General features: G+C 39.7%; 1 protein-coding gene across 1 annotated transcript in view; it reads left to right on the top strand.

Annotated features, from left to right (window-relative positions):
• The window catches only part of TUFT1 (tuftelin 1), a 39,080-nt gene that overhangs the window by 8,492 nt on the left and 6,298 nt on the right, over nucleotides 1-24,290 (top strand). Inside the window, exons 2-7 of the mRNA XM_008575159.1 lie at nucleotides 10,303-10,404; nucleotides 14,200-14,286; nucleotides 14,823-14,912; nucleotides 16,532-16,597; nucleotides 19,513-19,626; nucleotides 24,003-24,131. Coding sequence (XP_008573381.1) covers nucleotides 10,303-10,404; nucleotides 14,200-14,286; nucleotides 14,823-14,912; nucleotides 16,532-16,597; nucleotides 19,513-19,626; nucleotides 24,003-24,131 — 588 coding nt within the window. The remainder of the gene's footprint in view (nucleotides 1-10,302; nucleotides 10,405-14,199; nucleotides 14,287-14,822; nucleotides 14,913-16,531; nucleotides 16,598-19,512; nucleotides 19,627-24,002; nucleotides 24,132-24,290) is intronic.

The raw sequence follows: 24,290 nt of genomic DNA, 5'->3' as shown, positions 1-24,290 counted from the left end.
GCCTGTGGCTCACTCGGTAGAGTGCAGTGCTGATAACACCAAGGCCACGGGTTCGGATCCCATATAGGGATGGCCGGTTCGCTCACTGGCTGAGCGTGGTGCTGACAACACCAAGTCGAGGGTTAAGATCCCCTTACCGGTCATCTTTTAAAAAAAAAAAGAAAGAAATAGAACATATTTCTGTTTCTTCTGAACACTATTGAAATAGAACGTTATCAATGCTTTTGAAGCCCCTAGCAGATTATAACCCTCTGCTTCCTCCATGGAAGTGATCACTATCTTGAATTTTATATTTATTTCCTTGCTTTTTGTTATATTTTTACTACATCCTCAAATGATACGTTGCCTAGTTGGGCATGTTTTGAACTCTCTCTATATATCATGTATGTTCTACAGCTTGCTGTTTTTAACTTAACATTAATTTTGAGATTCATTCACGTCAGTGTATATTGTGGTAGTTCATTTGTTTTCACAGCTGAATAGTAGTTCATTGTACTAATATGCCAGAGTTTATTAATTCATTTTCTTGTCAGTGGGCCATCTAGGTTGTTTCTAGTGTTTTTCCACTGCAAGCAATGTTGCTATGAACAAACTTCTATATGTCTTATCTTTACACTTTTGTTAAGTTTAATGACATTCTCCCCCAAATGATAATTCATTATCATTTTACTGCACCTTATTATCATTTTAATTTGCATTTCTCTGATTGCTGGTGAGGTTGAGCTTCTTTCATGTATCCACTAGCCACTCGTATTTCTTCTTAGAGTTGCCTTTGTTTGTCTTTGCTCATTTTTTTCTTGACCTTCTACTACCACTTTCCATGTCTGCTTTTTCTAGACTAAAGCTTCTTTAGACTAAAGAGTCTGTTTCTCAAAAAAAAGGGAACTGGGAGAATCCCTAACTGTATCACCTGGAATTTGTACAACACATATTTGAGTACCTACCGTAGGCCAGGCACTGTGCTACATAAACTATTCATGTCTTCAAGGAGCTTATGGTTTTATTGGGGGAGATGAATGAATAAGTAGTTACCAAAGAATGAGGTCAGTGTTATAGTTTAGGATATGTAGGATGCAGTAGGTGCAGGTAGCAGGCGCTGACTGAGCAAGGAGTGCTGGGATAGGACCCTCGGGATTCTCAAGGTGAGCCTTGAAGACTGAGTGGGAATTCTCCAAGGAGGCAAGGCGGTGGCAGGTCCTGGGAGGAGAAAACATGTGCATCTATGGAAGGTAGAAGCATGTTTGCATTGGGGGACTGGTCAACAGAAACAGAGATTTGGATATGGATGCCTTCCTGCAATTGGATCAGTAAAGTTTGGGATAGTTAGAGTGTAGGATACACTGGTGGGAGTCAAGACATTATGTGATGTAGACAGTGATAGGCCTGGTCATGAGGGGACATTAATGCCATAAGGAGTTTTTAATTGTGGTGCTTTTAAAAGCATTTTATTTAAGGGTACCATACAGAAAAGTGGATATATCATAAATGTACAGTCAAGTAATTTTCACAAACTGGACATACTCCTGTAACCAGCACCCAGATCAAAAAAACAAGACATCATGGGTACCACAGAAGCCCCTCGTGTTTCTTTCTAGTTACTACCTACCCTGTACCTTCAAGGATAACCACTGGTTTGCCTTCTGAAGTATATATTAGTTTTGCTTGTATTCGTACTTTTTACATAATTGGAATCATATAGTGCGCTTTTGTGTGTGGATTCTTTTGTTTAACATTTTTGTGAGATTTACTGATGTTGCATATACAGTAGTTCATTCTTTTTCATTGTTCCATTATATGGATATGTCACAATTTATCTATTCTACTCTTGATGAACATTGGGTAATTTCTAGTTTTTAGCTATGAAAAATGCTTCTATGAACATTGTAAGGTATATTTTTATGGGGAAATGTGTGCATTTCTCTTGGGTGGAATGACTAGAAGTAGAATTGCTGTGTCATAGAATATACATATGTTCATTTTTGGTAGATACTTTTAAATCATTTTCCAAGGTGATTGTGATATGTGAATTCCAGTTGTTCCACATCCCCCAACACTTGGTATTTTTTTTTCTTTTTCATTTTAGTCATTCTGGTAGATATTTTGTGGTATTGCCTTGTGGTTTTAGTTTTTGGTTCTTCCAAGATGACTAATGAAATTGAGCACCTTTTCATGTTGGTTATTCTCTTATGAGATGAGTCTGTTGAAGTCTTTTGCCCATTTTGCTATTGGTCTGCCTGCCTGTCTGTCTCTTTCTTTAAATGAACATTTTACTTTGGATTAATTTTAGATTTACAGAAAAGTTGCAAAGACCGTATAGAGAATTCTCATGTATTCTTCATCCAGTTTCATCCTTTGTTAACATCTAAACATTACCGTGGTGCATTTTCCATAATTAAGGAATTAATTTTGGTTAACTAAATTGTAGACTTTATTTGGATTTTACCATTTTTCTACTACAGTTCCTTTCCTGATCCAGGATTCAGTCCAGATACCATGTTGTATTTATTCTTTCTGTTTTGTAGAAATTCTTTTATATTCTGGATGTCCTTTGTCAGATATATGTATAGCGACTTTCTTCTGGTCTGTGGTTGCCACACACTCTCTTAGTGGTGTCTTTGATGAACAAAAGTTCTAAATTCTAATATAGTCTAGTTTATCAATTTTTAAATTCATGGGTAAGATTTTTTATGCCATATTTAGGAAAATTTTTGCCTTTGCCTGAAAGAAAGTGAGCCGAGATGCCGGGTACCGTTCAAGCTTTATTAAAGAAAGAAATCTGCCGGGCTGTACTCAAAATGGAGCACAGCCTGGGGCTGCCCTGAGAATGGGGGACAGCACCAGGTGTGGGGGTGGTAGAGCTTATATAGTGCGCCAAGGGCTGGCTGATACCATCAAGGAGGGTCATTATGCTAATGTGGATCAGGGTGGAGAACTGCATCCTTGCAGAAGCAAAAGGGGTTTCTGTTTAAGTCAGGAGGCTTCTCCTAAAGGGAAGGGGGGGGAGGGGAGGGGTGGAGGTGGGTGGTGCCATTTTGTACTTGGGCTTGTCTAAAGTGGTGCTGGTTATGTTGCAGATTATTGCCAAAGTTGTGAAGATGATTTTTTTTTTTTTTTTTTTTTTTTTTTTGGCAGCTGGCCAGTACAGGGATCCTACCCCAACCCTTGACTTTGGTCTAATACTGTGCTCTAACCAGCTGAGCCACATGGCCAGCCCAAGATGCTTTTCTATAAAACCTTTATTGTTTTGCCTTTTACATTTAAATCTGTAATGATGTTTGTGTATGGTGAACTGATGTTTATGTATGATGTGAGATAGGAGTAAATATACATTTTTTTCTATAACAAGGCATTTTTTACTTTAACCTTTAAGTATACAGAGTCATTGAAGTATTTTGAAGAGGAGCATTATGTCAAATTTGGATGAACTGGCATTTTTGTATGTCTACTTGTATTAGTCACTAAGTTCTCACTTAAGCATCGTGTTATCTGTCTTACCAACTAAAAAACTAAAGCCGATGGAATAAGATCAATATACACCTCAAATGAAAACCTGAACCAGTGTTTGAGCCAATGTCTAACTGTTCCAAATGCTATTCTTTTTCTGCAAAGAAAAGAGAAAGTCAGGTTGGGCTTGAGGGGCAATGGACTGGCAATAAATCTGATAGTGATCTAGCTACTGTTGTGTATCGTTTCATTCTATCAAAATAAAAGATATCTTCTAAAATAAAAATACATATAAGAAATAAAAAAAAGAAATTGACAACCTATATAAGGGTTAGGTCGAATATATTAGTTTAATCTATGAAGTTTAGTACTAATTGCCATTAAAAGCTAATTTTGAAGACTGTTTTATGTGATGGAAATTAATGATGAAATGTTAAGGGGGAGAAAAGCAAGTATATAACTATGTACAATAGTGTACCTTAAAAATATGCATAGGAAAAATATAAGGAATACACTAACATTTTAATAGTGGCTATTTCTAGGTGGTAGGATTATAAATGCTTATTTTCTTCATTATATTCTTCAGTTTTTGTCCCTGATAAAAGAATATTAATTTATTTTTTAAGGATAATTATAGATTCACATGCAGTGATAAGAAGTAATAGAAATCTCAGATACCCTTTACTCAGTTTCCCCCATTGATATCATATTGTAAAAGTATACTGCACTATGACAACCAGAATATTGACATTGATGCAGTCCAGATACAGAACATTTCCATCACCAGGAGAATCCCTCATGTTGCCCTTCTAAAGCCACATCCATTTCCTTCCTGCCAGCCGCCTTCTCCTTAACTCCTGGCAACCACTAATCTGTTCTCCATTTCTGTAATTTTGTCATTAAAAAATGTTTCATAAATGAAATCATATGGTATATAAACTTTTGTGATTGGCTTTTTTCACTCAGCATAATTCTCTGGAGATTGTTGTTGCATGTATCAATAGTTTGTTTCTTTTTATTACTGAGTAGTATTCCACAATAATAGATGTACCACCATTTATTTAACCATTCACCTATTAAAGGACCTCTTTGTTGTTTCCAGTTTTTGGCTATTACAACTAAAGCTGCTGTAATTATTCATATACAGGTATTTGTGTGGTTTTTGTGTGAACATATGTCTTTATTTCTCTGGGATAAGTGCCCAGGAGTACAATTGCTGTGTTATATTGTAGTTGCATGTTTAGTTTTTAAAGAAACTGCCAGGACTATTTTTCAGAGTGGCTGTATCATTTTACATTTCCACCAGCAATGTATGAGTGATCCAGTGTCTCCACATCCTCTCCGGTATTTGGCGTTGTCATTATATTTTATTTTAGCCACCCCGATAGGTGTAGTGGTATTTCACTATAGTTTTAATTTGCATCTCCTTCATGACATGAGGTTGAACATACTTTTATGTGCTTATTTGCCATCTGTATGTTTTCTTCAGTGAAATACCTCTTCATGTCTTTTGCCCATGTTGTAACAATATTGGGGAATAGAATCTCCACGTTCATGAGAGATATTGGTCTGTAATTTTCCTTCCTTCCTTCCTTTCTTTGGTACCAGGGTTAGACTAGCTTCATAAAATGAGTTGGGAAGTGTTCCCTCTCTATTTTCTGGATGAAATTATGTAGAATTGGTACCAATTCTTTAAACTGGAGTATTCTCCAGTGGAACCATCTGGGCCTAGAGGTTTCTTTTGTGAGAGTTTATAAATTGTGAATTTAATTTCCTTAATAGTTATAAGACTATACAAATTGCCTGTTTCTTATTGGGTGAGTTGTAGTAGTTTGTGTTTTTTGAGGAATTGGTCCATTTTATGTAAATTGTAAAGTTGTTGTTCATAGTATTACCTTATCCTTTTGATATCTGCATGGTCTGTGGAAATATCCTGTTTCATTCCCTATATTGGTAATTTGTGTGTGTGTCTTTTACTTATTGTCAGTCTCACTAGGGGTTTGTCAATTTTATTGATCTTTTCCAAGATCTTTGTTTCATTGATTTTCCTCTATTGTTTTTCTGTGTTAAATATTATTCATTTCTGTTTTTATCTTCATTATTTCATCCCTCTTGCTTGCTTTGGGTTTATTTTGTTCTTTTCTAAATTCTTAAAGAGGGAGCTTAAATTATTATTGATTTGAGACTTTCCTCTTTTCTTATTTATCCATTTAGTGCTATGAATTTCCCTCACAGAATTGCTTTAGCTGTGTCCCACAAAATTTGATATTTTGTATTCAGTTCAATGATTTTTAAAAATTTCCTTCGAGATGTCCTCTTTGACCTAAGGATTATTTAAACATGTGTTGTTTAGTTTCCCGATGTTTGGAAATTTTACTATCTTTCTGTTTTCAGTTTCTAATTTGATTTCATTGTGGTCAGATAACATACTCTGTATGATTTCCATTCTTGTAAATTTGTTTTATAAGGCCCAGGTTATGGTCTATCTTAATATATTTTCTGTAGGCACATGAAAAGAATGTGCATTCTTATGTTGTTGGGTGGAGCATTCTATAAACATTGATTAGATACTGTTGGGTGATGGTGTTGTTGAGTTCTTATATATCCTTGCTGATTTTTTTGTCTAATTGTTCTATCAATTCTCGAGAGATGGATGTTGAAGTCTCCAACTATAATTATGGATTTGTGTATTTCTACTTTCAGTACTACCAGTTTTTGCTTTACATTTTGCAGCTTTTTTGTTTGGTGCGTATCCATTTGGGATTGTTATGTCTTCTTTGTGGATTGACTCTTTCATCATTATGTAATGTCTCTCTCTGTCTCTGGTAATTTTCTTTGCTTTGAAGTGTACTTTATATGATATTAATATAGCCACTCCTGCTTTCCTTTGATTAGTGTTTACATGATATATCTTTTTCTATCCCTTTACTTTCAACTTGCCTATGTCTTTATATTTGAAGTGTCTTTCTGGCAGACAGCATATATTGGGTCATTTTTTAAAAATTTATGTATTTTTAAATTGACAGATAAAATTGTATGTATTTACCATGTACAACATATTGTTTTGAAGTATATATACATTGTAGAATGATTAAATCTAGTTAATTAACATATGTATTACCCCACAGTTATCATTTTTGTGGTGAGGTGAGTCATTTTTTTTTAAAATCCACTCTGCCAATCTTTGTTTTTATTGGTGTATTTAGACCACGTACGCTTAATATAATTATTGGTATTGTATGTTTGCCATTTTTTTTTTTTGCATTTTGTTTGTTCTCTCTGTTTTTCATTTCTCTGTTTTCTTTTTCCTGTCTTCCTGTGGGTTACTTGAACACTTTTTAGAATTCCATTTTGGTTCATTTATAGTGTTTTTTAGTGTTGCCTCTGTTTGGCTTCTTATTGGTTGCTCTAGGTATTACGTTATATATACGTTACTTATCACAGTCTACTGGTGTTGTCGTTTTACCAGTTTGAGTGAACAAGAGAAATCTTTCTTTCTTTACATCCTTTTACCCTCTCTCATTTATAATATTAATATAAATATTTCCTCTGTATACTTTTAAAACCACATCAGATCAAGGTATAAGAATGAACAACAACAAAAAACTATATCCGACATCTCTAATGAAACATAATTTAGAAAACCTGAGAAGGAAACCCTATTATATTTACTTATATTTTTCCTATCCATGTTTCTTTCTTCCCAGCATTCCAAAAGTTTCTTTTTTAATGTTTCCTTTCTGTTTAGAGAACTTTTTAAGCCATTCTTTTAGTGTAAGTTAGCTGGTGAGAAATTCTCTTAGTTTTCCTTCATCTGATAATGTCTTGATTTCTGCCTCGTTCCTAAAGGATATTTTCCCTGGGTATGGGATTTTGAATTGACAGTTCTTTTCTTTCAGCACTTGAAAATTATTATGCAGGGGCTAGCTGGTTAGCTCAGTTGGTTAGAGAACAATGTTATAACACCAAGGTCAAGGTTCAGATCCAACGTACTAGTCAGCCACCAAAAAAAAAAGTCCCTTCTGGCCTCTGTCATTTCTGATGAGAAATCTGCTGCTATTCATATTAATTCCCCCCCTGTCAGTAAGGTATCATTTTTCTCTAGCTATTTTCAAGACTTTTTTCTTTGTTTTTAGTTAGCAGAAGTTTAATTATGATGTATTATGGCATGAATTTTGGGTTTATTCTGGGGTTGGCTCAGCTTCTTGAATTTTTAGGTTTGTCTTTTGCCAAATTTGGGAAGTTTTTAGCTGTTATTTCTTTGAGTACCTTTTCAACTCACCCCTTTCTCCTCCCTGTCTGGGATTCTGATGACATAAATGGATAGGATAATCTCTCAGGGCCTTGACCCAGCCTAGTTGTCTATGCTCTCCCAATAGGAATGCCTGTGTTCATGAAATAAACCAGACTTGATGACTTTCATTGGCTGATAACTCTTCCGTTCTGACTGAAGGATGCCCTGGCTTTCCCTAGCTGCCTCCAGGTATGAGGAGATGGTGCTTTAATCAAAGTGCTTGCCTGTGTCCTGGGGAAAAAGAATTGGCATTCACTCTGGCTATTTTGAAATCATTTCCTCTTCTCTCTTTTGTAATGTTTTCTTGGTCTGGATGTCATGGAGCATTCATTGTGCATTCAGAAAATATGTATCTGTACTAAGGGCTGTGACAGACAGCCATCAAGGAGTTAACAGAAAGGGCAACTTCTCATAGAACACAAATTACTGAGAGGCAGATACCATAGGAGCCTTGTCATGCCGAGGGAGTTGAGGGAAGGGAAGATGTGTTTTCCACAGGATGCAGGGTAGTGTTATGGAAGATGTGGCATTTGAAAGTGAACTCTTCAGGGACTTGCAAATGCCCCAGGTGAAAATGGGAAGAAAGTATATTTAAGGCAAAGGAAATGATGCCAGCAAAGGCACTGAAGTTGGAAGGCATGGTATATATTGGACGGAGGGGGTGGCGGGGGGGGGCAATAAAGGACAGTAGCTAGAGTGGTGAGTTGACTCAGACTTTATGAGCCTTGTATGCCACACTAAGGATATGGCTTTTATTTTGGGAATTAAATGTTTTTGTTAAACCAGCTACTTTGTCAGGATTGGGAAGGCTTAAAGCCCATTGTGGCAGTGTCTTCTGTCATCCCTAAATTTGGGTTCATTCTAAGAAGTGGGAGGAGGCTAATGTTTGAGTATCTCCCTCCTGTGTGGTACAGAGTAACCTCCACACATTTTCAGTTAGCCTTCAACAAAAACTCCTCAGTTGGATGATAGTATTCCTATTTCATAGAAGAGAACACCAAAAGTTAAGTATCTGAGCACACCAAGAGTTCAGTTTCTGACCATAGATTGATCTTTTTCTCCAGCAAGTTGGAAGGTTAGGAGGGTTCCTTAAAACCTGCTAAGGGTAAGGTGGTATTTATGCTACTGGTCGTTGAGGCAGGGGATGACCAGATGACTCAAGGTCATTTCTATCCTTGGGTAGCTCAGCACCCATCTTTCCTTCATTGCCTGGGAGAGGCATATACTCCACTCTCATGCTGTCACAGTATAGAAGGTAGAAGGAGCGTAAGAGATACTTAGTCTAATCCCTTATTTTTCTAGTGGAAACCAGAGCCCCTGAGTGGCTAAGCCCTTCGTCCACCTGCACAAATAACACAGGTTATTGGCAGGGTTTGGTCCACTCTGCCTTCCTGGTCCTCAGTGTTATTGTCTTCCCAAATCTCCAGCCACCCATTTTTTCCTTTCACCATGTTTTCTCCCTTAGGTTTTTTTATTTTTCCCACAAAGTGTTTTTTTAACCTTCTTTGAGTGATGAAAGAAAATCTGCTTCATCTTTTGAAATTAGGCTGATCTCTAGATAAATACCTATTGTCTTGCCTGCTTTCATTTGGTTAATTTCTATGTGGCTCATGGAAATGGGGGTTTGGATTCAGGTACTTTCCCTATAGTTTGGTTCAGGAAGGATATCCTAGTCTTGTAAAGTGCATGAATAACTTCCTGGCTGGTTGTCAGGAGCAAAAATTCTGGTTTGGGGATGACCAATGCAGAGATGACCTCTCCATGATTGGGGAAGGGGGATCCATGCAATGTGCTCCCTGTAATCCGAGAACCGGAGAATCCTCTGGAGCTGTACAGAGCAATGTGCTGTGTTGTCTGTGGTGTGGTGGAAAGAGAATTGTCAGGTGGCCCCAGAGACATCCAACACCCAGGAAAGACCCGATCTTGGGCAAGCTAACACAACCTCTCTGGACCTCAGTTTTCCTTGCCTGTGAAGTAGTGATGATAAGGCCTACTCCACAGGGTTGGCAATAGTGCACCTCTACTAGTAGTACTTTGTACCTGTAGACTGAAAAGGTAAGGGGTTACTGTTGCTGTCATTGTCATTATTAGGGCAGCGTGGACATTCTCAGGCTGACTCTCCAGAGTGAACTGACAGGAGATGAACTTGAACAGATAGCCCGGAAGGTATTGAGGTTTCTGGTGGGGCGAGTCCTCGCCTCAGCCAGTTCTCCTTCCTTGCTGCTGACCCCTCCTCCAGTGCTGCTTGGAGCCATCTCTGCTGCTGTGAGCTTGGAGCATTTCCTTTCAGACACATCCCACTGACCTCACCATTGTGCACTGCTTTGGGGGATGGGGAGACCCCCCACTAAAATGAAAACTAACCTGCAATTTCTACTAACTTTACCCGTCCGGTGTTGTTGCTGCTGTGTGGCTTTGATTAGAGGTTCTGAAAAGACTTTTTGGAGGGGAAAATCAGACTAATCCTGTAAGTCTTTTGAGGAGCAGGTCTTCTGCATTGGTCAAGGGGCAGGAATTCTGAGCTTGCCATGTGGTTTTTGAGCCACTTCTCTCTCTCCCTCCAGGCAGGCAGGAAGACCTATGCCATGGTATCTGGCCATTCAACTGGTCATTCTCTGGCCTCAGAACTGGTGGAATCCAATGATGGACATGAGGAGATCATTAAGGTAAGCTTAGTTCATCACCACCTTTTCTTCCTGCTCTCCTCCCTATAAGCATATGAGAGGGGGCAGCTTACATTGCCAAAGGGAGATTATGGTTTGACTGGAAGGAACCAGACGTGAGATACTAGTTCTTTGCCATCTCCTGGAAAGATCTTAATTTACAGAAAGAGACCACAGTCTGCCTGTAGTGACTTTGGTGCAATCTGGCCCCAGCCATGGCGATGGATGGGATGACCTTTCTAGGTGCTGCTGGAAGTTGTGGAGACAGGTGGGAGATGTGTTTACGGAACTTATTTTAAAAATTAAAGCAATTTTTGTTATTTATTTATTTATATTTCATTCATTCATTCATTCATTCATTTTTTCCCTTTTTGTCTTTTTTCGTGACCAGCAACGGATCGCAACCCTCGGTGTTGCGCCCGCACCTCGCTCAGCCAGTGAGCGGCCGGTCTGTATGTGGGATCCGAACCCTCGGCGGGAGCGCCGCAGTGCTCCCAAGCGGCGCACTGTAGCAGTGCGCCACCAGGCCGACCCCACATTCATTTATTTTAAAGATGACCGGTAAGAGGATCTTAACCCTTGACTTGGTGTTGTCAGCACCATGCTGTCCCAAGTGAGCCATGGGCCAGCCCCATTGTTTTTTCTTTTTTTAAAAACAACTTTTTGAGGTATTATTTACATACCATGCAATTGACCCAAAGTATAATATAATTCAATGGTTTTTAGTATATTCACAGAGTTGTGCAACTGTCACCACTATTAATTCCAGGACATTTTTAGTCACTCCTCCTAGCTCCTGGTAGCCACTAATTGACTTTGTGTCTCTATGGATTTGTTTTTCCTGGAAATTTTATATAAATGGAATCATGGAACATGTGACCTTTTGTGTCTGGCTTCTTTCACTTAGCATATTTTCAAGGTTCATCCATGTTATAGCATTTATCAGTATTTATTCTTTTTTTTTGGCCGAATACTATTTCGTTGAATGGATATATTACATTTTATCCATTCATCAGCTGATGGACATTTGGGTTATTACCACTTCCTGCCATCCTAGTGGGTGTGAAGTGATATCTCATTGTAGTTTTAATTTGCATTTCCCTAATGACTAATGATATTGAGCATTTTTTTATGTGCTTATTGCCCATTTGTATGCGCTTATTGCCCATTTGTATATCTTCTTTGTAAAAATATTTATTAAAATCTTCTGCCCATTTAAAAAATCCAGTTGTCTTTTAACTGTTGAGTTATAAGGGTTCTTTATATATTCTGGGTGCTAGACCTTTATCAGATGTATGATTCGTGAATATTTTCTTCCATTTGTCTTTTTTTTTTGGCAGCTGGCTGGTCCAGGGATCCAAACCCTTGACCTTGGGGTTATAAGGCTGTGCTCTAACCAGCTGAACTAATCAGCCAGCCCTCACTTGTCTTTTCACTTTCTTGATGATATCTTTGGAATCACAGAAGTTTTTAATTTTAATGGGGAGATTTTATTGGCTTGGAGATGGGGGTTGGGTGGTGGTCCAGGAAGCACTGAGGAGTACGTTGAGATCTGACATCCTTGGCTGGGCCAGGATCTCCCCAGCCTCACAGTCACTGAAGGAAGTTTTTAATTTTGATGAAGTTCAATTTATTTTTTCTTCTTTCCTTGTGCTTTTGTCATATATAACGCTTTGGCCTAACCCAGGCTCACAAAGATTTATTCCTATATTTTCTTCAAGGACTTATAGTTTAAGCTCTTACAAATAGGTCTATGATCCATTTTGGGTTAAGTTTTGTGTATATTATGAGAAAGGGGTCCAACTTTATTCTTTGTTATATTAGTCCGTTTCTGTTGCTTATAACAGAAATACCAGAAACTGGGTAATTTGTAAAGAAACAAGATTTATTGCTTACAGTTTCAGAGGCTGGGAAGTCCAAAGTCCAGGGAACACACCCAGTGAGGGCTTTGTCCTGGTGGTGACTACAGTGACTCAGGCTATCACATGGCGAAAAAGGCAGAGCAGAGAGAGCTAACTCCTCCTTCTCCTTTTAAAGCCCTCAGAACCATGCCCATGACCACCATTAAACCATCAACTTATTAATCCATTTACTAGGGCATTGTCCTCACAATCACCTCTTCAAGCCCCCACCTTTCAACTACCATAATAAGATTTCCCACCCTTTTAACACTGTCACAGTGAGGACCAAGCCTCCAACACATTAAACTTTGGGAGATACAATTCAATCCATAATATTTGACATGTAGATATCCACTTGTCCCAGCATCATTTGTTGAGAAGATTTTTTCTCTATTGAATTGTCCTGTCACCCTTGTCAACAATCAGTTGAGTATTTTATTATTGTTATTATTATAATTAGATTATTGTTTCTGGACTCTCAGTTGTATACCATTGATCTACATGTCTGTCCTTATGCCGGTACCACCCTGTTTTGATTACTGTAGCTCTGTAATTGGGAAATGAGAGTCCCCCATCCTTGTTCTTTTTCAAGGTTGTTTTGACTATTCAGGATTCTTTTCATTTCCATGTGAATTTTAGGATCAGTTTCTACAAAGAAGCCAGTGTGGATTTGGATAGGAATTATGTTGAATCTGTAGTTCAATTTGCGGAGTATTGCCATCTTAACAGTATTAAGTCTTCTCCTATCCTTGAAAGCAGAATGCTCATTTTTTTTAGGTCTTCTTTTATTTCTTTCAACAGTGTTTTATAGTTTTCAGAATGCAAGTCTTGTACTTCTTTTGTTAAATTATCTTTATTGTTGTCTTTTTGATGTTTTTATAAATAGAATTGTTTAATTTCATTTTTGGATTGTTCATTGCTATGGTGTAGAAATACAACTAATTTTTGTGTATTGATCTTGTATCCTTCAACCTTGCTGAACTTGTTTATTCATTCTATAGTTATTAGTGGATTCATTAGGATGTTCTGTCTACAAGATTATATCATCTGCAAATAGAAATGGTATTACTTCTTTCTGTCCAGACTGGATGCCTTTAATTAATTTCTTTTTCTTACTCAAAATCATTGCATGTTCCTTGAAGAAAGTGAAACTATCCCATAATTCTATCAATGTAGCTATTGTTAACACCTTATTGTATGTCCTCCCAGACATTTTCCTATACATAAGTATTTTTTCAAAAAAATAAAATTATGTTATAAACTGTGTTGAACAATCTCCTGCCTCCCATTTGTAATGGCATATTATACATCTTCTGCATCCACAAATGTAAATATCTGGCATTTTAATGGCTGCATAATATTCTGTTATAGACTTATCATAATTTATTTAATTAGTCCCCCATTGCTGAGCATTTTGTTTGTTTCCATTTTTTGCAGCCATACACAATATTTTGCTGAAGATAATATGTTACTGTGTTGTGTATGTGTTTTGTAATACAAGTAATACAGACATGTTTTCTCAATTGTAAAAGATTCAAGCATGGTATGCATAGCAAAATGTTTAAATTCTCTTTTATACCCCTCTTCTACAGAAGGACCCACACTGAATAGTTTGGTGTACATACCTTCAGCCCCCTTTCCATGAATTTATATATACATGTGTGAATGTTTATACCAATATACCTATATATCATTTAGCTAAATTTTATTGCATTAGCATAAATTTCCAGAAGTAGATTTGATAGGTCAAAGAGTAAATATATTTTTAAAGTTTTCTGATTTAATCACCAAATTGCCACCCAGTAAATTGGTGGTAACTCTACCCTCCACCAGTAGTGTATGAGGTTGCCTGTTGATGTGAAATTAGTTTAACTTGAGGTTCCTTAACTTATTTCAGGTGTACTTGAAGGGGAGGTCTGGAGACAAGATGATCCATGAGAAGAATATTAACCAGCTGAAGAGTGAGGTCCAGTACATCCAGGAGGTGGGCATCCTTTCCCTCTGAGGGAGTGCCTACATCATTTCTCTAAACCTCACTTTTTTTTTGGCTTCCTTCTTTTATGGGTTCCAGTTTTTTTCCATTCTGTTCCCTTTATATCTCTGAAGAGCCATCATATTCTCCTGTGTGTCAAATATCACTTTTGACCTTTGGATCCAATTCATTAATCAACAATACTTATTAAATACCACATGCCTAACCTATTCCCCAGCCATCCTATCTAAAATTATCAGCCACCTTTCCCATCATTTCCTAACCCTCTCCCTGGCTCATGTTTCTCCTTGGCATTTATTACCATATAACACGGTATGCATTTTACTTATTTGTTTTTTGTGTTGTGTATCTCTGCAACTAGAATGTTATCTGTAGCCCCAATTTGGCCAGGGTCCCTTCCTCCTTCCCACAGCCAATACCTAGAACCGTGTCTGACTCATAGTATTACGGGTTGGGGATGGGGCACAAAGGTGGATGTGCTGTCTTTTCCTACCCCAAAGCTCAAGTTTCTTGCCTTCCTTTGCCAGGCCAGGAACTGCCTGCAGAAGCTCCGTGAGGATATAAGTAGCAAGCTTGACAGGGATCCAGGAGATTCTCTCCATCGAAAGGAGATACAGGTAATAGGGAATGGTCCATGGTTGGTCCCTGCTGAGGAGGTGGGTTGTGCCAGGCAGTCCCATTTACCAATCTCCCAGTGCACACTGAATCTAGCACCACATCCAGGAGTGGAGAGAATGTAGGCAATACTGGCTTCTCTGATCACTTACAGTCTAGTTAGTGCTTGCCAGCAGACAGGCACTTGCATTTACACATATCAGCCTGTAAGTACACTTGTTCCTAAAACATTGTACAGAAATTGAATTTATATAAATTAAAATTATTATAAGTTATTGGCAAAGCCTGTTATCTAAAAGAATTCTGTGATTAATCTTCTTGTAATACAGTTTTATAAAGCAGATCATTACCTATAAATCCAAATTTATTTTAAGTTTATCTTGCTTAATTTGAATGACACCTGTAGTGTAAATTGAAGTCTTGGTCCTAGCCTGTTATTTGTCTGTATATGTAGCCATGTCTACCCTGGGATAGGAAGCACCTTGAAGTTAGAGGTTCACCCCCCCTTCCCCCACTGTCTCTGTATCCTCACGCTTAGCCCAGGGTCTAGGAGGCAGAAGGCATCAGTAAATGTTTGTTAGACTGAACAGATTGGATGAGTTCTTCCTGGGATGGAAATGTCCTCAGGAGAACAGAGCTATCTCCTGACTTCACCCTCATTCTCCTCTAGATTCTGAGTTGTGTCTCCTTCATTTGCATTTTGGTTTGGGCGGGGTGGCCTTTCTCCAGCAGCACCTGACCCATTCCTCTAAAGGGAACAGTGGCCAGCATGTGGTGCCAGGAAAGTTCCTTTATCTTGGGCATACACCAAGCTTGTGTGGCTGATGGTGGGACTTTCAGTACCTGAGCTCACATCTGGCTGGTGGGAGGTGCTTTGTCAGGTGGGAGAAGACCCTAATGTGCTGAGAGACTGGCCCAGAAGTCCAGGCCTCTTGTTTGTACAAACCAGCAGTCATGTGATGAATAATCAGGCTTTGGTTTGGAAAGAACTATAGCAAAACCTGCTTTCCTTTTTGATTTATGCTTTGTCAAACCTTGTCAGGATCCCTAGGGGCAAGGGAAACTCTTTGTTTGTGGCAAGCAGCTGCTTGTATTCCCTAGGCTTGGAAAAATGGGCTGTACACGTATTTTCCAATCTGCTGAACAGTTGTAGGCTGAGCTTTCATCCTCCCTGCAAGGTTAGGGTATTTTCTCTCGAGGCCACACACATTTCTCTACTCTCTCTCATTTCTGTTTTCCCACGGAACTCCAATAGTCTTCTTTTTCCCCTCTCCCCTCCCCTCTACTTCCCTTCTCTTCCTTTCCTTTCCCATCTTCCCTGTCTCCTTTCCTTTCCCCTTCTCTTCCTTCCTTCCTCCCTCCCTCCCTCCCTTCCTCCCTTCCTCCTTTCCACTTCCTTCCCTCCCTTTCTCCTTCCTTCCTTTCTTCCTTCCCTCCCTCCCTCCCTCCCTTTTTTCTTCTTTCCTTCCTTCTTTCTCTCCAACTTTCCCTTCCATCTCTCCCTCCTCCCTTATCCCTGTGTCTCTTTCTTTCTCTAAGATTTGAGGTCTTAGGAGAATAAAGTTTCGAAGTTGGTTGCTTGGCACTATTTTAAATACCAATTTTATTTTTCTTTGAACAGGTGGTGCTAGAAAAGCCAAATGGCTTTTGTCAGAGTCCCACAACCCTGTACAGTAGCCCACCTGAGGTAAGTAATGGAGGTAACCATGATGGCTGATGCTTAGCCAGGGGCAGCATCTGCTGTTCCCTGACTCATTTGCTTATTACTTTCTCATTCTCTCTTACTAAATTAAAGAGTAATACTTGATGTAAAAATTCAAACAACAGAGAAATATAAAAAGGAAATTTCCCTTCTCCAGTCCCACTCCTTGGAAGTATCCACTGCTAACAGATTGAAATGGGTGGATCCTTTTAGAGCAGTGCTTCTCAGTCTTGGCTGCCCATAGAAATAGCCTTGGGAGCTTTAACAGAGATGATGTCTGAGATTTGGCCTGGGCATCAGGTCTTTTAAAAGTTCTTCAGGTGGCTCTTATGTTTGGCTAAAGTTGAGTGCCAATATTCGAGTGTTTTTCTACATACAGACAACCATATTTAAATAGCATATGTGTGTTAATATATACACATACATCAAGTAAACATGTATAAATTCATGTAGTATATAATAAACACATACTTTTCACAAATACAGGGTCATGGTAATTATTCCTTGCTTGCTTTTTTATTTTTTTAAACTGAAGAGTATACTATAACCTTCTTTCCACGTTAGTATATATAAATCTACCTCATTCTTCAGAATAACTGCACAGTATTTCCTTCCATGGCTGTACTTTTTAAAATAAGATGTGTATTATTACGTATTTTGTGGTCATATCATAATACAAGACATTCTTATTATAGAAAACTTGGGAAATTCAGAAACACCAAAAAGTGAAAGAAGGAAAAAATATCAATAGTAATTTATCCAAAGAAAAATCACAGTTGGGTGAAATTTTCTTTGTCTTTCCTTCAATGCAAATATATACAAGTATTTATAATATTGAGATTATACTAGAAATTGCATATTTGTTTTTTGTTTCCTTGGTTGGGTATTTTTTGGATTGGGTGTTTTTGGCCCTTCAGTGCAGAGCTGAATCAGACCTACCCATTCGTTCATGGCACATTATCATCATGGGTCTCATCAAGGCCTCCCACTGGTTTTACTTTTTTTTTCCCCCTGTGTCTCCCCTACCTGTCTCTGCCCTTGGCGCCCCGTCCCCCCACTCCCGGCCAAGAGATACTCACTGCAATGTATTTAATATATGACTTTAAATATGTCTATAAAATGTTTTCAGTTTACATGATGGACTTGTGCTATATCTTTTTTCTGTTTTTTCCCTTTTTACTCAACACCATTTTTTTAGGACCTATCCACATTCCTACATTAAATTCTAGTTTGTTGATTCTACCTCCTACACATAAAGTTTTTTTTGTTTTTTTTTTCCGGGCCTTTTTGAGACCGGCCGCACCGCACTCAGCCAGTGAGCGCACCAGTCATCCCTATATAGGATCCGAACCCGCAACAGGAGCGCTGCTGCCACGCTTCTAGCGCCGCACTCTCCCGAGTGCACCACGGGCTCGGCCCTACACGTAAAGTTTTATAACTCACTTTTTTCACTTCATATTATATCATATGAGATAGTATGTTCATGAAAGTTTTCCATGTTATTAGATAATCTTATGAGAACACTGTTTGAAATAAATATATAATAATTATGTTCCAGGGACCTTTTAAAGTCCTTTCACCTGCACAGCAACTTAGGTGAGGATATAGGGGAATGGACCAGAAAACATATTCACATCTAGATTTAGAATGTTGTGCTTCTAGCCTCTCACTTTAGGTGTGCAGTTTGGATTTTCCCCTTCCCTTGCATCACCATATTTGGCAAATATGTTGTTGGCAACAAATTATAATAACGCCTGGCAATATCTGTTCAGCCTCTTTCTTCTCACAAGCTCAAAGCCCTACCGGATATTATCTTACCTATATTTGGGGAAGCTTATAGGCCAGGGCATGGGAAGAATCTTCTCACTGCAGCACAGATAAAGAAATGAAGGCCCACAGGACCAGGTAATAAGGCAGTGACTGAGACCCTGTCTCCTTCTCAACTGAGAGCTCTGCGCTCTTCTTTGAAGATGTTGCTGCTTCCCACTGTGCAAGATGGAGAGATTTTTTTGTCAGATTTACAGGAATCTTGTAACTGAAGTGTCTGGGGCCTGTGCAGCAGAGATAGGGGCGAGACCCTACATGTCAGCTCAGCTCTAACCACCAGCCCATAATTGGGTGTGTCTGGGAGAGAGACTAAGCAGTAACCTTGATGAAACATCTTTTTGAGGCCGGCCCGTGGCTCACTCGGTAGAGTGCGGTGCTGATAACACCAAGGCCACGGGTTCGGATCCTATATAGGGATGGCCAGTTTGCTTACTGGCTGAGCGTGGTGCTGACAACACCAAGCCAAGGGTTGAGATCCCCTTACTGGTCATCTTTAAAAAAAAAAAAAAAAATCTTTTTGTATATCAAATCAGATTCCTGGACTCAGTGGGTACTTTTGCCCTAAACCTGTCTATCCATCAGTAACCCTTTATATGCTGATCTCAGTGCTAGGTGCTGAGAACAGTAAAAGATGTGTCTTTGGGCCATTTCCCTTGTGAAGAGTGTGGCATAGTCCCTGTCCTTGGGGAACCCTGGTCCAAAGGGGAACATGGTCCCTGCTCTTGGAGAGCTCTAGTCTGATGGAGGGAAGCAGGATACATAGAGATGGCATACACATATCTGTTAAGAAGTCAGTCAGTTGATACATTTGTAAAAAGTTACTGTGTCCTAAAATAACTGGGTTATTTGAAGCTAGCTGAGTTCTTTAGGGTTTGAAGTGAGAATGTATTTTTATGAATAACTCAGAACTTTTGGCTGCCCAAGACTAACTCTTTATTTGCATAGTGTTAATTCTCTTGTGAGGCTGGTCTGGACTAGATGGCCCAAACCAGTGTGTGTGGCAGGGAGGGTACTTCCTCTTACCAAGTTACACACATGGTGGCTTCATCTTCCTTTTCCTGCTCTGGTTGTAGGTGGACACCTATATAAATGAAGGTGTCGAGAGCTTGAGGAAGACTGTGCAGGACTTGCTTGCCAAGTTGCAGGAGGCTGAGCGACAACACCAGTCAGACCGTGTGGCCTTTGAGGTGAGATTTGGGATTTGGGTAGATGGAGCCCCACAGGCTACTGGAAGCAGTGCCAATGACTTTCTCAGCATGGACTTCATGTCTTTCTGTCTGGGTACCATCGACTAGACATTTATAGTATTTGCTGTTCAAGGCTGGCCCATAGTTCAAAGGTCAGGTCTTAATTCTCTGCTCTACTGATTCTGAGCGCTAGTACTGGTCTGGGACAGCAGGTGGGTCAGAAGTCATTTCTGTATGTACCATGATGAGAATCACTAGGTTGTAAGGCTCAATGCAGGCAATGACTGTTGCTTCTGGTGTAACACCAGGCACAACGTGGGTGCTTTGCAAATGTGGACTGATGAGTTGGTAGACCTGTGTTGTCATAGAAGAAACTGTGCCCATGGAGGCAGAGGACTTCAGTTCTGGTCTCAGCTTTACATGTAGAGCTTTGTGGTCTTGAATGAGTACCTTAATTATTGTTGTAAAAGTAATAGTAGATTTAAAAGAAAAAGTAACACTAGATTAAAAAGATTAGAAGATTTAAAAAATACAGAAATCTATAGAGAATGAAAGCCCCCTACTACTAAAAGTATGTGAGGGAAGCCCCCCCAAGGGCCTTGGCCCTGCCCACTGCTGACAGCCCCCAGGCCATCGATGGAGCCAGAAGCCTGGGTGGGGGGCAGTAGGGGGAACTCCCCCAGGGCTTTAGCCCCACCCCCCATCATAACCAGACCAGCAACAGAATCAGCTGTGGGCCAGCCCCACCCCCTTCCCCAACCCCAAGAACATTTTAGACTGTACTGATTAAAAATAAATAAATAAAAATAAAGGGGGCTCAAAAAAAGAAAAGAAAAGAAAAGAATTTGGGAGAAAAAAAATTGAAGGAACCTCATATAGGTAGGAATGGCAAAGGTGCTTTGTAAAAAGTTTAAAAAAAAATTTTTTTTTTAAATTTCAACTTATCTGGGCCGAGCCCGTGGCGCACTCAGGAGAGTGCAGCGCTGGGAGTGCAGCAGCGCTCCCGCCGCGGGTTCAGATCCTATATAGGGATGGCCGGTGCGCTCACTGGCTGAGCGCAGTGCGGCCAGTCTCAAAAAGGACAAAAAAAAAAAAAAATTCAACTTATCAATATAATAAAGTTTTTAAAATACACACCAATTTTTAAGAAAGGGTGCCTAAAAAAAATTATATATTTATTTCAGCGATTTCTGATAAATGGGAGAATATAATTTTAGGATGAAATAGACGTAAGCTGCAGCATCTGTTTTAATAAGAAGTGTAAAGAGAATTCCAGGCATAAATTGAGCACAAAGGCCCTAAAGGAGAAAGGAAAATGGGATGTGAAAAACTGAAAGAAAGCTTGTGAGACAGAAAAGCAGAGAACACATGGAAGAGTAGCATGATATATGTATGTTTAAATGCTGACAAGAAGAAGCTAGTAAAAGGAAGAGGATGGAGATAAAAATGAGATGTGAATATCAACAACGTAAGTGTCAGCAGCATCTCTGTGAAACAGAAATTAAGGTCATTTGCTCAGAGTAAAATGGCAGTGTGGTGAGAGGGGAAAGCTGATGGAAAGTGGAGAAAGTCTAAAATAGAAATTTCGGAGGATGAAAAAAAAAAAACTGACCAGAGAATAAAAATTCTGTGGAATACTGAGGGACCAGTTTAGTTATCATATGGAAGCTTCCTAAAGAAATTTTTATGCTATAGGAATTCCTTTTTCAAAATAAATTGCTTCACAAATTGTCAAATAAATTTCAATGTAATTATTTAACAAAATTAGAAAAAAAATAAATAAAAGCATGTGAGGTCTTCCATACTTTCTAGAAAATTCTTTAAGTACAAAATGAGGTACACTGGTAGTTTTCTAACTATGTGAGATTAACCATCTGTTATCTGCTCTTGTTCATCCACAAGTGAGTTTTATTTATGTCATGAATATGTTATGATAGGATTATATCCTGCCTAGGCATGCTGGGAGCTGATGGAAAGAAGGCCAGCCTTACTCTTCTTTTCATGGAACTAAGAAAGAGAACTTTTGGGAGGAGAGAGAGTGAGGAAGAAGGGCACCGGGAATGATAAACTGCTACTAAGTTAGTGAAGTCTTATTTGAGCAAGTAATTTAAGCATCAGTTTCAACTTGTGTAGAAAGGATCATGAAGTATACATGAAGTACACCTCACAAGTTTGCTGTGCAGATTGAGTGAGGTAATATATATGAGAACACTTTATTGTTCTAAAGGGTTTTAGAAATAGAAGATATTATGTATTTAGTCATCAGTTTAACAAGCAGATTTTCCTATTGTAAATAGTTTGGACTTAGGGTAATACTAAGATTAGTTTGTGGTCTCAGAACAAAGTAGGTAAAGGAGTTTGCTGCATCTGTTTCAGATTCAACATTTGGATAGTTTGGTTGGTGATGTATCTATCAGTTTGGTGACCAGCAGTTACCTACATTCTTGGAGTAAAACAGGAGGAAGGGTAGATTGAGGCTGAAGCACTGACAAGGTTGTGAATTTTGGAAAGAAATTTCTGCACTGAGAGGCATTATAAAGTTATGGAAATTACAGAAATATCTGTTGGTTTGATCATACACAGGGGAGTCTGCTGATCTGGGTTTCAGAGCCCAAGGCTAGAGACCCCTGATGGCTGCAGCCAACTGCCCATGGTTTAGAGGGACTATTCCTTAACTCCATGGTGCCAGCACCCACCTGCAATAGGAGGTGCTCCTTGGGCTGTTCCCATTATTAGGGAAGGTTGGCACACCCTCTTATAATTAAAGTGGTTCCTTTGGGGTCAGGGATGGCTGGAGCTACAAGGACAGATGTGGAAAGGGAGTCTGTATTTTTATTTTAATCTTTGTGACCCTGCAGTGGGTGCAGGGATAGGACCATGGCCCCATTAACACTGTGCTCTGAGCACATATCAGCCTGGATGCAGTGTTTGTGTACAGAAATGAAAGGCCTTGTTTTTAAGTTCTTGTGTATTTTGCGCTAATATTGGTCATTTGAGGACTTTTCTCAGTCTCTTCTAGTGAATTGGACTCTCTGGTCTACTTTTCTCAACCTGGGGGTAGGAAGGGCAAGGTCATCAATTACCATGAAAATAACCTTCCATGAAGCATGGGTTTCCCCATGCTTCATGGCTGCTTGCTATCTACTGGCTGCTTGCTATCAGGAAGGGTTTGCAGCAAGCCCTGGACAAGGCTGGTGTGTAGCATGGACATGTCCCATCACACATTATCCTGTCTGTGCTTTCTCCTTCCTGGTTCTGACTTAAGGAGGGGCCAGACAAACTGGCTTCTGGTGTTCTGTTTTCCCAGGGTTAGCTAGGCTTTCCAGAAGTGTGTTACCTGAGTTCTTTAGTAAATGACGAGGAGTCAGTGTGGGTAACTGGAAAGCATCAAATGGACAGAGAAGTAGCTGGGTCCTAGCGTTGGTGCTGTCACTCACTAGCTGTGTAACCTTCAATAGGTCAGTTGACTTTTACTTGTGAAGGGAGAGGGTTGGACTAGATGAACCTCAGTTCCATTCACAATTTTATTGAACAGTTACTGTGAGCTAGGTACTGTTTGGAGCTCTGGGAATGTACAGTGCTCAGGTCTGTGCTGTTATGAAGCCGACAGTCTTTTTAGGGGTGCACACGAGTGACTGGGCAAAATCCCCTCAGTGCTATGAGAGGGGAGGGCTGTGTGTCCTCTGTAGACACACAAAGCAAGGGCTCCTCCCCCAGGCTCAGAAGGTTCCCTGGAAGAAGGGGTGTCTAAGAGAGACCTGAAGGATGAGTAGGAGTTGGCAAGGTGCAGGTGGGAGGAAAGGAGGCAAGTCCTTACTTTACTTTCTCATTCTAACATTCTAAAATTCTGCTTCTATCCTTTCCAAATTGGCTTCTCATCTTTGATAAAAGACAAATTCTTCCTGGTGCTTAGTAGCCCTTCCAAATGTCATTTTGGCTTTTGTACATGGGCTCTGACATTTTGCTTGAAGTAAGGGTGGGGAGGAGTTGTAGAAGCAGAAGGAAGGACATGGAGATATCCTCTCCTGGAGTGAAAGCCACAGCATTGAATTAAGCTCAAGTGGCACTGGAGGATTTGTGGGGATGTTGAAGTCAGCCACCTGAAGTGGTTGGTGCTTGTGGGTTCCAGCTGTCACTTTAAAGTAGAGCTCAATCAACTGTATGCCAATTAACCCTGGAAATAGAGTTAATCTGCTGGCATCATCTGAGGTGGTCCTGAACAGTGAATGGGAGGTGGGATGTGCTTGTCAGGGTCACTTCCTTTCTCCCATTGTGGTTCCAGAGCCGCCCCAGGTTCCTGGGTTCTCTTCTACAGTTTTCATGCAGTTTGCTCTTTTTTCCCTTACCATTTAACACCTCTCCATCCTATGTCACAGGTCACACTCACCCAGTACCAGAGAGAAGCAGAACAGAGTAATGTTGCCCTTCAGAGAGAGGAGGAGAGAGTGGAGCAGAAAGAGGCAGAAGTCAGAGAGTTGCAGCGGCGCTTGCTGGGGATGGAGACGGTAATTGTGGAGTCTTGCTTATCAGTGCAGAGGCTCCAGGGCTGGAAGGGGCCCAGGGATTGAGTGAGATGGTTGCTGAGACTCCTTTTGCAAGCAGCTCCAAAAAAAAACAACACACTTTACAACTTCCTTTCACAAATCCCTTTGAATACCTTATAG

The sequence above is a fragment of the Galeopterus variegatus genome, unplaced genomic scaffold (genome assembly GCF_000696425.1).
Source record: "Galeopterus variegatus unplaced genomic scaffold, G_variegatus-3.0.2 Scaffold1148, whole genome shotgun sequence".
Classification (NCBI taxonomy): domain Eukaryota; kingdom Metazoa; phylum Chordata; class Mammalia; order Dermoptera; family Cynocephalidae; genus Galeopterus; species Galeopterus variegatus.
This window is presented reverse-complemented; position numbering and strand designations above follow the sequence as displayed.